The sequence below is a fragment of the Ipomoea triloba genome, chromosome 9 (assembly GCF_003576645.1).
Source record: "Ipomoea triloba cultivar NCNSP0323 chromosome 9, ASM357664v1".
Lineage (NCBI taxonomy): Eukaryota > Viridiplantae > Streptophyta > Magnoliopsida > Solanales > Convolvulaceae > Ipomoea > Ipomoea triloba.
The window spans coordinates 10,122,920-10,137,556 of NC_044924.1; the positions used below are offsets into that span (position 1 = coordinate 10,122,920).

At 35.3% G+C, this 14,637-nt stretch overlaps 1 protein-coding gene across 1 annotated transcript; it reads right to left on the minus strand.

Moving 5' to 3' along the window:
* Positions 1-164: 164 nt before the first annotated feature.
* On the minus strand, positions 165-10,717 carry LOC116030108 (DNA glycosylase/AP lyase ROS1-like). Its single transcript, XM_031272238.1, has 20 exons — positions 10,558-10,717; positions 9,448-10,063; positions 6,715-8,856; positions 6,256-6,633; positions 5,440-5,530; positions 4,778-5,333; positions 4,595-4,674; positions 4,392-4,476; positions 4,228-4,319; positions 4,088-4,156; positions 3,911-3,947; positions 3,745-3,827; positions 2,419-2,883; positions 2,256-2,292; positions 2,115-2,172; positions 1,323-1,462; positions 1,138-1,203; positions 942-1,056; positions 815-853; positions 165-617 (listed from the first exon to the last, which is right to left on the minus strand). Exons 2-20 carry the CDS (start codon positions 9,923-9,925, stop codon positions 469-471), a joined length of 5,160 nt encoding a protein of 1,719 aa, XP_031128098.1. The 5' UTR covers positions 9,926-10,063; positions 10,558-10,717; the 3' UTR covers positions 165-468.
* Between the last annotated feature and the right edge of the window lie 3,920 nt (positions 10,718-14,637).

Sequence of the window (14,637 nt, forward strand, 5' to 3'; positions counted from 1 at the left end):
AAGCGAGCAAAGCTTGGAGGGTTTACTTCCCAACAAAAATATTCAGTTATCAGATTCAACCTCATCCATCTTCACGGTACGAATATGTGCATACTCGTATCTATGTATGTATCTGCAATCTGTTTGATAGTATTCCTCGAAGAAACCATGACAATAAATTGATATTTGCACATGAATCCTGTACCTGCACCCTTAATATCCCAATTCTGCTCGAAAATATGTAAGCATTCAAAGAAAGTTAACGAAATGGCTACAATGCAACTCGATTACATGTCCTGAAATTAAATACTAGCGACTAATTGTAACTTTTACTGATTTTTCTAGCTAAATGGGATTTTTTTCTTTTTTTTTTTTGAATATCATCTTCATTCTAGAGTTCTAAAACACATGTATAACTAAACCAAATGCCTATTTCAGACAGACAGCATAGTTGTTTCAAATGGCAAGCCACTCTGTTCTGAACTTGTGCTAGTATTGCTGTTTCAGTGGCTGTTCATGCCTAGTCTCGTCTGCCTTTCCTTTAGTCTTAGCCAGCTTGCTTGCTGGGAAGTGCAACCTAGCCATCAGTGGTCGAGGTGCTCGTGACTTCTGGTCGAATCCTCTAACACAAACATACCCTGATAAATGTGAAAGTGAAAGGGATCAATATGCTGAAAATAGTATGTGTAGATATGCAAGTTTGTAACAGATTTATGCTGGGATTATACTCTCACTAGATACATGGAGGTTCAGTTGACTTCAATCATTAGGAAGTTTTAAGTAAAATTACTTGGATTTGGAATATTAAAGTTTGGAATTTGACATCTTCACATACCTTCCCTGAAGCAGTATTGGATTTCCTTTGTTGATAGGCCTAATGTAGAGAGAAAAAGACATCAAAATCATTTATTCTCAAAACTGTTTAAATAAATTAGGGCACACTAGTTTTTCAGCCATTTCACCTTTGAATATTGTTGGTATTGAGGTTCCAAAGAAAACAGTTTTTCGAGGCAAATTCCACAACCAATCCCTTGGAACATCAATTGGCTCGAGACTGGACTCGTGATCAGCAAATACCTGGGAAAGATTTTTTCTACATTTAGAACCTCATCATTGTCACAATGTGACTAATAAAAGCTTAGAGTGGAAGTATTTTACCTCGTTAACCTGAAAGTATGTACCATTCAAAGGAAAGCTTCCTCTCATAGCTGTTCGGCATGGTATCTATATACAACAATCTTATTAGATGATTGGTCCAGAGAAGATTGTTTATATTTGTCTTTCATCTATTGGCTGGATTTATCTAAGAGCATTATTACTAATAGTTCTATACTCATTATTACCAGAAGTGTCCCTCGAACAGTCTGGGAATGACCTTCTTGTATACAATTGCATGCAAAACATGTTTCCTTGTTGCATAGTTCCCCAGATTCTTGGGAGCTGCAGTGTCTTTCTGGTGGCTGAACAGAATTTGCAGTTTCACCTGACATAGTGACATGTATGCCATTGCATGTTAAACTCAGCTGAGCAAGCTGAGCTAAGCCTTTATCCTGGATATCTATTTCTCAATTTAGTTGTTTTTAATATAACGCTAGTTCGATTTTAATCCCCTGTGCTAGCATGTTTTCTTAACTTCCAACCAAGGGAGTTTCATATACCCCCTTGTCACCTAGTTCCTACTACTATCATGAAATTACTCCTTGTAACTGCGGCATGCATAGGCCTGCTATACTTCTGATATAAACACATGTTTTTTTCTCTAAAAAAATAAAATAAAATAAAATAAAATGTTGAAGCCTCTTCAAGAATCAATTTGCAATCTACAACTGCTCTATCTCTCATAGTTTTCCCTGCTTTGCGGCTGCATATTCTGAGCTTAGATGCTATAGTCATGCCCTTAGTCCCAACATTTCATACCTGGTTCATGAAATTCTAAACATGGACATCAGCATCCAGGGTATAAGCCCTTGGACATCTGGGGTTTGCTTTTTTTACACTAAAATATACTCAGATATTTCAACAATTTGCAATACCTTCAAATTACAGTGACTGAGGATGGAATGCTGTGCATTGACACATTATGAGATTTATGGTCTATTGTATATCAATGATGAATCATAGTTTTGTTTCATTACCAGGTGTCCATATTGCTAGAAGGTAGGAACATGGGTCATCTGGTTCTCTTTTGTCCAACTGCAAAGAATTATAATTATTAGAGATATTAGTTATAGTACACTTACAAGAGACAACATAAATAAGCAAATGCAATCACTGACCTCATTTAGAAGAGGATGATAGTCTGGGAGCTCGTAGCTGTAAAATGGGGAAATAAGTTAAGTAAGCATTATTAATTTCACAAGCCACTGCCACTATTCCACTGTGTATAAGAGGAAAACTTATATTAGTTTTTATAAATACGTTTTTGTATGCAGAACTTACACATAATGTTCTGTTCTGAGCCGACTAATATGTTTGAGTTTAGGTGTGGGAATGGATGCAGCTTGTGGAGTTAAAGTAATCAGAGCCTTTGACATTTCAGCTTGAGTAAGTTCCATATTGTTTTCCACAAACATTTTCAAATTTTGAACAAACTGTGTCATATTGAGGTCAATCTTCGGAATTTCATCAGGATCATCACCATAAGTATCTTCAATATCTATTTCTGGTGGTAGTTTCTCTACCTCTGGTGTGGTAGGCACTTCGACTATTGGTTCGGGTGTTGCTGGCTCTTCAATAATAGGTTGAGAGTAGCTGCCACCAGACTGTGCTACTGATTCTTCGACAGTCTGAGGTAAGGGCAGCTGCAATGGATTGGAAGCACATATTGGGTTGTGTTCAGCTGCTTTGCTTTCCATTATGCTTACAATGCCTTTTTCCTCTGGTGCTGGAAGTGCAAGCCTTGCACTGCAAGAGCATATTTATTAGTGTCACATTAAATGTATTTTATGCATGCTTTTGTAGTAACAGGAGAATTCTCCAATTTGGAAAACAAAGTTTTCTATTCAATGTGAACTGTTTTTCTAATTTAGTAAAAAGAAAAAAAAAACACTGTTTTTCAAGATGCAGGAATTTTGAAAATGTTATAAATGTGTTCCAAAATTTCCAAATGCAGGAACATACATGAGCCATCACTCAGGATCACCACCATCTACTAACCACCCCCCCACCCCCCCATGGCTACCTCCCACCCATCTACTTATCCCTTCATCACTACCTTCCTATCTCCATCACAAACCTACCTACATACCTTCATCACCACTACTGCCATTACTACCCACCACTAGCATTGGTGCATTTATATTAAGAAAGTGATTGATTTTCAAATAGTTTCACACTTTATAAATTGGAAAATAATTGAAGTTAAACATATATTTTAGTTTTCCTATAGAAATTGAAAACTTGAAAAACATTTTCTATAAGTAAACAGGTTAGATTATTTATTTATTTATTTATTTTTGTTTTGAAGTTTTTCCACTGAAATGGTATGCTCATGTTCAACTGCTTTGTATTTTTGTGTTTAGGAGAATCTACACTGGCTTCCCTTATGGGAAAAACAAGCTTGTATGGGTCATAGCACATATGGATGTTTGCAGAGAGTATTTAATCAGATAGTTTCCTTCAACATGCCCCCAACCATGGAATAAAAACTTTTAATTTGCAGGTACACTACGTCACTACAGCCTTGGTGTATAAACAATAATCTGAATAATGAAAGATGAAACAGAAAATTTAGGTGCAAGAAAGCACAAATAATAATTTACCAACCTTGCAAATGCACTTGCAAAATGTCTGCATTCTCCTCTCAATGGACATGCATTACAATTTGGTTTGCTTTTTGTACAAAAGACCTAACAACATTGGAAGTGATAGGTGTTAGCATTTCATTGAAATATTATTTGGCACTAGATGTCATCTAATGGCAATGACATACCTTTCCAAAGGTTATCATATGGTAATGAAGCTCATATCTGTAATTTGGTAGAATCTTAAATCAGTTGCTTCATTACATAATTGAAAGACAGATTTCTTCATTTACTCTCAAAGCATAGGTGGTGCAGTAACATGATAAATTCTATATTGGTGAATATATTTAAGAAGCTGTACTTACAAAGTTTCTTGATCAAGCTTGCAGAGCCGTGGCCAAAGATATTTCTGAATGGATTCCAATATCGGGTACCTGTATAGTTAGGACAATCTCAGTTTTCACTGCCCACAAAACAGGAAGTTCTGCAGTAGTAAAATGCTTACATCTCTAGAAGATGCAGTTGTAGTGACTCGGGCAATGGCTGCAGAGGCACCCAGCCAAGTCTCACAGCAATACGCCCAACATTTGTGTCAACCTTATCATAAAATTTATATGTGAGTAAATTTCCATCATAATAATTCATATACTATCACTGATTGAAACTTACTGGGAAAGCCAGATGATGAAGTGTCAAAAGTCGCACACACTCCACACTCTTCAGACCCAACCCCTTGAAACTCAATAGATACTCTCTGTAAAGATATACATGCACAAAATTTTCTAAGATACTTGTGAATTCAAACACACACACATATATGTGTGTGTGTTTCTGTGAAGTTCATGCTTATCTTGAAAACAGTGCAATCTTACTTTGCTTTGTCTGGTGGAATATCTCTTAGCCATTCCAGATCAATACTTCCATGTTCTCTAACAAGACGATTAAGGAACATCTGCAAAATTTTTAGCATTGTTAATTCACTAATATATGCAATCATGAATTTTTGTCCTTGCATTATTGGAAAAAAACTGCAGATTTACAATTTATGGATGCACCTTTATTCTCTCTGCTAGCACGTTGTTCATTCCCCTTTCTTTGATGCTTTCAGCAACCTCGCCAACATCTGCAAGCCTTACTGCTTCCCAGTCCACAGTGTCCATTGTGTTCACTGTTCTCTCTCTTTTCTTACCATTGGCCTGTGCCTGCTGTCTTAAACTCTCCCAATGAACTTCATTCTGTTTCTCTTTCCCAGGTCTTCTCCTTTTCCCATTAGAGGGACTGGTGCTTGTTCTATCAACTATGTTACCAAACTGATTGTTTTGGCCATCTAAATTTGACTCCATAGACCCATGGTCAGATTTAAGTGAATCAACAGATATGCTGGGTTGCTCTGTGATATCTTGAATTTCCAAAGACACTGGGCCATCTTGTTCTACCTTCAGGTTAAAGTTGTTTTCTTCAATATCAATCTGTGGCTCAACGTTGATTCCTGAATCTTCAATTTGATAACTTTCCGGCTCTTCAATAATTATACTTGTTCTCCCTTCGTCCAGCTTTGCACTTCTACTTGGCTTGAGTGGAAATTTTGCAGCAAGTGACATGAAAGCAGAACTGTGATAGTTGGTCAATTTCTATGTTGCAACTAGCAGTTTTTGTTTACTATGAGAAGGCTTAGAAAATAAAAGTCGAAATCTATAAAAGCAAGAAGTTAGCAGACCTTGAGAGGTGATCTGACACATTTTGAGTAAGAAAAACTCCCACTACAGAGTCTACAACAGATCCTTTCCAAGGAGAAAAGCGCCTGTCTCCTGTCCCACAGAAAACAATAGGGAAATATTAGTTTTAAATCTTAAATGGAGTTTCAGACATGAGCTATTATGGTCTCCAATGTTACCCCGTACTCTAGTAACAAAGGTGAAATATCAAAGGTCTATAAAGTAAATGGAAAACAAGCTGATGAAAACTATAAAACATATACACTTTTAAATAGCATTGTATTTTGTGTCTAAAGTAGAAAATGAATCAACGAACAGAAGTTTAGTTTAAGCTCTTCAAAATCTATTGTGCTCCTTTGGTCCTAGTTTATGACTCTTTTTTGGGGGGATTATTTCATAATGTTCAAAATATTATACTCCCATAGTCCCAAAATATAAGTGCTAGATGTGTTTGGCATGGGTTTAAAGAAACAAATGAAATGTGATATACTTTCCAAGTTTGCACCTTTATTATTGTGTTTGTAAGTCTAAATCAAATTGGACCCCCTCGTCAAATCATTCTAAAAATTTAAAAGTCATAATGAGTAAATTAGAAAAGGTAAAAAGTTAGTAATGTTTAAGTAGTAAAGTGGACATTATTTTGGAACAGACTAAAAAGGAAAGTAGGATAAATAAAATGGGATAGAGGGAGTAGAATACTGCTTTTAACTTGATTGAATTCCAGGATTAAGTTCTACTTAAGGGGATTTATAGCTCAATGGCATTTAAAATCACTTAATCTAGATGGCCTCTGGGGATGTTGAAGTTTGAATCATTACCCTGGACAAGACGCATACGTGCAATAAATGATTCTACTCTTCCATGAAACACTTGTCGCTCTCCTTCCCACCATTTTGCCTTTGTCTCATCTGTTCCTTGTATGCCTTCACTATTTATATCTTGCATCAGAAGCATCCAAACTCTAGTTGTCTCATCATCAAGTTCAACTTTAGCCCTTGGTCGGCGTTTTCTAATCTGACCAAATGCACCTTCAAAAGGCACAATAGTTCCATCTTGTTGATAAAGAACAATGGCATTTGTTCTTTGGTTGTGATAAGCAAGTTGGTTGCTTTCTGCATTTATATTGAGATGATTGAACTGTTCTACAATTTGATCAACTGGAGACAGGCCACTCCATGCGTGATCTGGCAGAAGACCTGCACATGGTGTTGCCTGACAAAATAAGCAAAACACAAATAGTTCTTTATGTAGAAAATGATATTGTGTGCTTTACATACCATTTGCAGTACTAGTGAATTGATGTTGAGCATATATATTTGGGGCCTCTGCACCATTGACTTTGTTCCTTCTTGCTTTCTTTTTTGTTATTATTTGGTGAGTGCCAGTTGCCAGAGCTTTATTTGATGTATGGTCACTATGGTGTGGGAGTGAGAATGTCTGTCCAAATCCAGATGTTACTTCTCTCACATGCATCAATGCTAAGTCATGTACTTGAGGGAGGCCTGCTGACCTTTTCCTTTTCAACCTGCCTGAGTCAACAAATGTTTGAAGATATTTCAATTGCTGAAGGTTCTGTGCTGGTTTACTTGTGACATTGCTTGTGATGACGCCTCTAGCATCACATTGAGAAGATATTATTTTGTGTTCCTTCTCAGTTCTCTTTTTGCTAACTGTAGGAAAATGTATCTCACTGGTTCTGTCTATGTCATTTCTTTCTAATGGAAGAATTGCTGGGTATGCTTGCAAAGAATTGTATCGAATTTCCCCATCAATTTTGCTGAAAAGTAAAACTTCTTTGGCTAAGCATGATTGCTGTGTTTTGGAGACTCTTACTTGCATTTCCTCGGTCAATAATGCACTGCTGCTACAGTTAAAACTGTTTGCATTCTGTTTTGCATGTTGAGCTTCAGTATACTCTGTCATATCTGGAAGGTTTTTCTCTTTATCATGAGTTCCATCTGAGAGAAGGATCTTACATTCCCCACTGGTGTTCCAATCCATTGATTTTTTGTCATATGTTGAGTCAGTCTTGCTAGTATGTCTTTCTGGCTGTGAATAAGCAGTTCTCAGTTCAGGCAGTTCTTCATTTGCTTCTCTGTGTTGTCCAAGCTGTATGGTTGGCATTGATTGGTCTTGTTTGCAGAATTTTTGCACATCTGGGTCATCGATGTTTGAAGATGGCTGAGTGGAATTATCATCTGTGACTAGCTCCTCATATTGAAAATTTAGATGTCTCCTGCAGGATCTTCTAGGATGAGAAACTGTTATTGGCTCAATAGTTACACAGCTTCCCTTTTCAGTCTGATCAATTGGTGACTTATTGACTTGATTTCTTTGAACACACTTTCTCTTGCCTGTTGGTGTTTCATTTGAACTACGGGATTTTGTCTCAGGATCTGTAACATTTGAACCCTCATCTGATGGAGTGCCTGCAAATTTGTTGACTACTTTTCTCAGGATATTCTTCCTTCTGCTTTTTGGTGTTTCATTCGAACCAGGAGACTTTGTCTCGGGATCTACAGCATTTGAACCCTCATCTGATGGAGTGCCAGAAGAATTGCTGACTCCTTTTCTGCGGACATACTTCCTCTTGCATTTTGGGGTTTCATTTGAACCAGGAGACTTTGTCTCAGAATCTATAGCATTTGAACCCTCATCTGAAGGAGTGCCTGCAGAATTGTTGACTCCTTTTCTCCGGACATACTTCCTCTTGCATTTTGGGGTTTCATTCGAATCAGGAGACTTTGTCTCAGGATCTAGAGCATTTGAATCCATGTCTGACAGAGTAACTGCAGGCTCTTTACCTCTTCTTCGGACATTCTTCCTCTTGCTTGTAGGGGTTTCATTTGAACTAGGAGGCTTGCTTGTAGGGGTTTCATTTGAACTAGGAGGCTTTGTCTCAGAATTTATGACATTTGAACCATCATCAGATGGAGCAACGGCAGGATTGTTCACTTCTTTTCTTCGGACATACTTCCTCTTTACAGTCTGAGTCTCCTCTATGCCAGAATTCTTCGGGGTTCTTGGTTTATATGTCCTCTTAGGTTTGCCTTCTATGACAACCCTTGGCCGGTGCTTCTTTCTTCTTGGTTTCTGCTGTGGTGTCTTATTCATTTTACTACCTGGGCTGTCCCCATAGTCAGGCTTGTGGTTCTCTGGCTCCTTAACCAGCTCTGACACCTCTTTCTTTTCGAGCTTGTTCTCCTCGCTGTTTTCCTGAGCATCTCTTGTTATTAGTATCTGTCTATCGTTATTTTCTATATTTAGTACATCAGAAACTTGTCCCCCATCTTTTCTCTTGGTCTGATCCGGAGTCCTGGGTGTAAATAGGAATGAGCTATTACTGCTTGAGGTCACATCTGCAATTCCAGGAGGGGGATTCTGATTGAAAGGGATACTCGAGCAAATTGGGCTTCCACCTGCACAATGCATTTAATTTTCATTTTCTTTTTTTAGTTTGAGGAAAATATTGTTAGAAAAATAAGCAAATACATTACACTATATTAGTTGGAAGATAATATTTGTTGTACATTGAAGGAATATAATCAAAATAGTTTATAGAGTTGCAAACTGTTATAATTTGACCAAATCGAACACAATTATATTTGCTAAGGAGTCTGGATTAATAGGTGCACATAATGGTGGAACTTGAAATAAGTGCAGAGCATGGAGTATATGATGCAATTTCTTCTACACAAATCACAAATGCAATGGAGTATATGGTGCAATTTCTTTTCCATCAATTGATGTTAATGCTTGCTGTTTCTCAATCTTTATTGGGATGCACGTTTACTCCCTACATTTATAGGATGAAACATGGAAACACTGTGTTATGCACAATCAAATACACACAGCTAAACAATCTCTGCAACCTAAACCAATGATCTAATGTATTTGCAGGTCTTAGTGATGAGCAAAAACATGGAACGGTGTTAGAATGGCAATGGAAGGTCGCCCAACATTCATTACATTAGTTTTTTCAAGCCAATGGCATTTTCTCGAGTGGATACCTGACATCTTTGAAAAGCAGAGGGCATTGAAAGCTTCCTTAGCAGTTGCATTTCCACCTGCAGCATCCGCAAGTGCCAGAATATCCGCAAACTTCATGTTGCTCCATTTGTCCGCATCATCCGTACACAATATGTCACGCACATTCATAGCTTCTGCATGCGTTTGGGAATTCGCATTTGCAGGAGCTGCTGCTTCGCCCTCGTCAAAGCCCCCATCTGTAAGTACATTCTTCACGCTATCCCCAGATAAGCTGTGATCCTCGTTTGATTGCGAGAGTCCTCTTGATTTTAACTCCCCCATTTCGCTCACAGAGCATTCTTGAGAAACACTTTGCAACTCTAATGAGGCCTCCTCAGCTGGCCGATTTCCCTGACCACTTTTGCAGATTGGAACACCGGGCTTTGCTGGAGTGGATGGAATCCAAGTAGTGTCTTTTGGGAAATCTTTCACTTCCGGAATGGAAATATTGGAATCCATTTCTCAACTCAATCCTCAGATGTGAAAACAGGTAAAAACCTGTTCTTTATTCCAGTAATTTTTTTTTTCTCCGGACAAACTCCCAAATTTGTAACTAGCTAAACATTATTCATCTTCAAATTCATTTCATAAAATCTCCTGATAAAAACAATAAAAATAAATAAATAAAAAATAATAAAGAACAAATAAAAATTAGAATTATCATCTTGGGATAATAAATAAATTAGTGATAAAAACAGATACTAGAATTTATTTCTAGCCTAGAATTTCTAGGACACCAATTCCAAATTAACCTGAGATATCATCAGATGAAGTGATTCTGTACACCACCTGATCTCTCAAACACAACCCCTCATTTGCAAATGGTGATTGATAAGTGAAATTCACCAACTCAATTGATGCTTTTGTAAAAAAAAATTCTTTTGCCAATTGAGTAGTAGAAAATTAGATGTAATGAGGAATGAATAGACAGGTTGTAGAAACAGAGAAATAACACAAATTGATCTCCTCTATCCTTCCATGCAATTTTTTTTTCCAAAAGGAAAAAAAAAAAAAAAAGCACAGAAAAGCATTAATCTGTATGAATTATTTACTAAATTTAGCAGAGCAAAACCAGAGTGAGTATTTATCACCTGAGAAATGAGCCATTGCTGGAGAATTACCGGTGATCTCAGCCTCTCAGGGGGAGCAACTTGTGAACTAAAGCACTGTGACAGAGTGTGAGAGTGTTCTATTCTAGGACAGAGAGAAAGAGAGAGAGAGAGAGAGAGAGAGGGAGAGAGAGAGAGAGAGGGTATGAAAAAAACCAAACCGAAATAGCAGGCTTTTATATTACTTAGACTGGTTGGGAACTCACTCAACTGGTTACTTGTTTTACCGGTAAACCACATATAACATTATTATTATTATTATTATATTTTTTTTCCTGACGTTTCTAGTACTGTGTAAATTAACATTTAGATACACTTCAAAGTCATTAACATTTGTTCATTGATTAGATGAGTCCTGATAAATGTAGATTAAAAAAATCTGAATGTAATTATACTTTAAATGTCATTGTGTAATATTGATGTAAATAATTAATTACTTTATTCGGGGGTAAGAATTAATTAGAGTTTGGACATTGATATAATTTTTTAAATTTTACAATAAAAGGAACTTGTGAAACAGTTTTGCATGATGTACTCATATTACTCAATTACAGCTAAACTTCCCCTCTTAAGTTGATGTTTGGCAAATGAGATGGAATAGTTGGGTGGGAGTATTGATCATTAATGTAATTTTAAAGTTATACAATGAAAGTAGCTAGCGAAGCAATAACACATAACGGTGATAACGTACAAACGTTAGTGAATTTTAAGTAAACTAGTCATCTAAAGGTGAGAAGATTGATATTAATTAGACAAAAAAATTGATATGATTACATTAATGATCTTACCAAATTAAGTTAACGAAAACATATCTGGTTGATTAGATGCAATAATTAAACGAGTAAATTGATATAATTTTGAAATATTACAATAAAAATGACTATTGAATCAATTATACAAAACACAGATACATTAATGAATTACAAACTAAATTTTAATAATCACGCAATTAGTGATTCCCATTTAATATGTGTGCCTTTTCTAATTAGAATAGAAGGAGGCTGCAATTTAATTTTTAAAATTTTGTACCTTAAGTATTTGAATCAAATGTGGGTCCGAATGGATGATATAGCTTTTCTTTAGAAGGCCACCGGAACTTCCAGTTTTGGAATGATGGAGTAGTTAGTTTATTATTTTTGCTCGTGGGTCCTCCATTCAAAAATTAGTTAATAGCACCACTGTCACCACCGCAACTGCCAAATCTTTTTTGGTTCCTCTCTTTCTGTGCGATTAAGGCGTAAGATGAGGGCATCTGAATTTTGAAGCACAATAGTAACGTCTGCCAAGTCATTAGAGTTGCTTTTTCGTGTATGGTTTTTATTATTAGGTTTATTGATTTTTATAAAATTAAAATTTTAGACCTAATAACAATTATAATTTTTTAAAATATTAACAACTTATAATATATTTAAAGGGAGAAATTATTATTTTGGTCCCTCAATTGTTTCTCAATTGTCAATATAGTCTCTAGTTTTCAATTTCAACCAATTTGATCATTAAATTGTTTAAAATTTTGCCAATTAAACTCTTTCATAAACCAAATTGACAAAATTTTAAAAATGTAGAAATCACCATTCTGGTCTTTAAAAGGGTTTAATTGACGAAATTTTAAACAATTTGAGGATCAAATTGGTTAAAATTAAAAATTAGAGACTACATTGACAGTTGAAAAATAATTGGGGGACCAGAATGGTGATTGACTATTTAAAATTGTATTTAACTCACAAAACTTAATACAACCCAATACAATGCTAAATCATTGATAGCTAATCCATACTAAATCCAATCATTATGGTCCACATAGCTGAGTGAACTATACTATCAAATAATGTGCATTCAGTATACAAATAATGTACTTTTAATATATTAAAAATGTATATTGTATTGAGGAGATGTACATTATTTGTGTACTGAATGTACATTATATTAAAAATATAATATTGTATAATGTACATTCGGTACACAAATAATGTACATTTAGTATAATAAAAATGTACTTTTTGTTATGGTCCACACAACACTATGTAGACCACACAGTAATTTGGGTACTAAATCTATATCAACTAATAAACAAGCTACCATGATTAGATTGTAGTAAATAATATCATAGACCAGGATCCATGTTGAATCATGAATCCAAGTTCATAAAAATAATACATTAGATTTATAAAAATAATATTGCAGATTCATAAAAATGATACCAATTAATCAATCATCACTTAAGTATATAATTTTTTATTTCTTTTTTCATAAATAAGATCAATATATAAAAATATATATCGTTAAAAATATCTCGTTAAGATCTTTTAAATTACAATTATATTGACTTTTCAGTATATCATTTCAATAATTGTGTGATGAAATTAAGCTAGTGACTCTATGAACCTATAATAGTGACTTTAGGAACTTGTAATAGTGACTTTGTATACCTCACACGACATTGACAATTTAGCGTATTCTCATTTCGTCACACACTCATCCTCACAACATGCATGGGATGGATGCAAAGGCATCACTAGCATGACCGTTGCATTGTGGCACGACCTTGGCCTTATGATCACATTTACCTCGATGATCATGTTTTTTGTTTCACAAGATTTAACTGATATTCATAGTGAGTTGGACGCAAACTGATATTCATAGACTTCCAAGATCACATTTTTCATTTACCACATTTACTTGAAATTTGATTTTTGTTACCGCGTATTTGGTGGCATTTCACTATTGGTACGCGATTATAAAACTTTTTATTATAAGTGCGTAATTTATATTGTATTCACACTTTGATCTCTGTGGTGAAAATTATGGTGAAATTCCACCTTGAAAATTTAAAAATAATATTTATTATTGAAAAATTTTAAATTATTTTATGATATATCTTGAGGTATTTTGAAATTAAAAGTTTTTAAGTTTAAAATTGTAATAAGTTGTTGCTATATGTTAATTGACTTTTGTAAATTTATTCATAGTTATAGTTTAATTTATAAAACATTGGATTAAAATGGAATGATTATTAATCTACAAAATTTCTATCTCTCCTCTCAAAACTAAACTATTTTATTAAATAAATAAATGAGTTTATTATCGTGTTTCCAACATCACGTGGGTGGAGTGGGAGGTGCCTCCTTCTAGTGTTGAGGACGCGCTTTGAACAGATTTGAGTGCTCTTCCGTGTATGAGAACTATCTCAGAAGGGGGTCTGTTGTAAGGCATCGAGCATGACCTCCTTCTAGTGTTGAGGACACGCTTTTAATAGATTCGAGTGCTCTTCTGTGTGTGAGAACTATCTTAGAAGGGGGTCTGTTGTAAGGCATCGAGCATAGCCTCCTTCTAGTGTTGAGGACGCGCTTTTAACAGATTCGGGTGCTCTTTCGTGTGTGAGAACTATCTTAGAAGGGGGTCTGTTGTAAGGCATCGAGCATGGTCATCCCTAAAATCCAAAAAAAAAAAAAAAAAAAAAAGAAAAGCTTATTATAATTTTAGCGAACATCTTTCATGTTAAATTGTAGTAATGATAAATGCTAAAAATAGTAAAATATTGACACATTATGGCCCTGTTTAGTAAATGGTTGTTGGCTGTTTGGGTTAGAAAGTATGATTTGTTAATAGCATTAGTTGATTGTAAAAAGTTGTTTGATATATTGGGCTTGTTTGGTTATTAGCGGTTAGTAGTTAGCGGTAGCGGGTTGTGTTAGCGGTTATCAAATAGCGGATTGTATTAGCGAGTTTGACCAGCGGAGTACATTAGCGGTTTGTAAAAAGATGTTTGGTAAAATTAGCTGTTTAGATTAGCGGTTAACATGTAAAATGACCAAAAGGGTATACATATATTTAATAATTTAATAATAATAATAATGTTTTTAAATAAAAAAAATAAAAAGAAAAAGAGATTTAATAATTTTTACAATAATAATAATAATGTTTAAAAAAAAACAAAAACAAAAAAGAGATTTAATTCCCTAAACCCTCACTTATCCCACATCGGTGGGATAAGTGAGGAATGGAGCCTTGAGGCTCCTATAAAACGAGCCTCAAGGCTCCCATTTTGATTTCAGGAGGCGG

Coding starts and splice junctions, on each gene's coding strand:
- LOC116030108 (XM_031272238.1), bottom strand. CDS start 9,925: ATGGATTCCAATATTTCCATTCCGGAAGTGAAAGATTTCCCAAAAGAC. Junction 2,884..3,744: donor TTTGCAAGTGCATTTGCAAG/GTTGGTAAATTA, acceptor ATGCTCTTGCAG/TGCAAGGCTTGCACTTCCAG. Junction 1,463..2,114: donor TCTAGCAATATGGACACCTG/GTAATGAAACAA, acceptor TCACTATGTCAG/GTGAAACTGCAAATTCTGTT.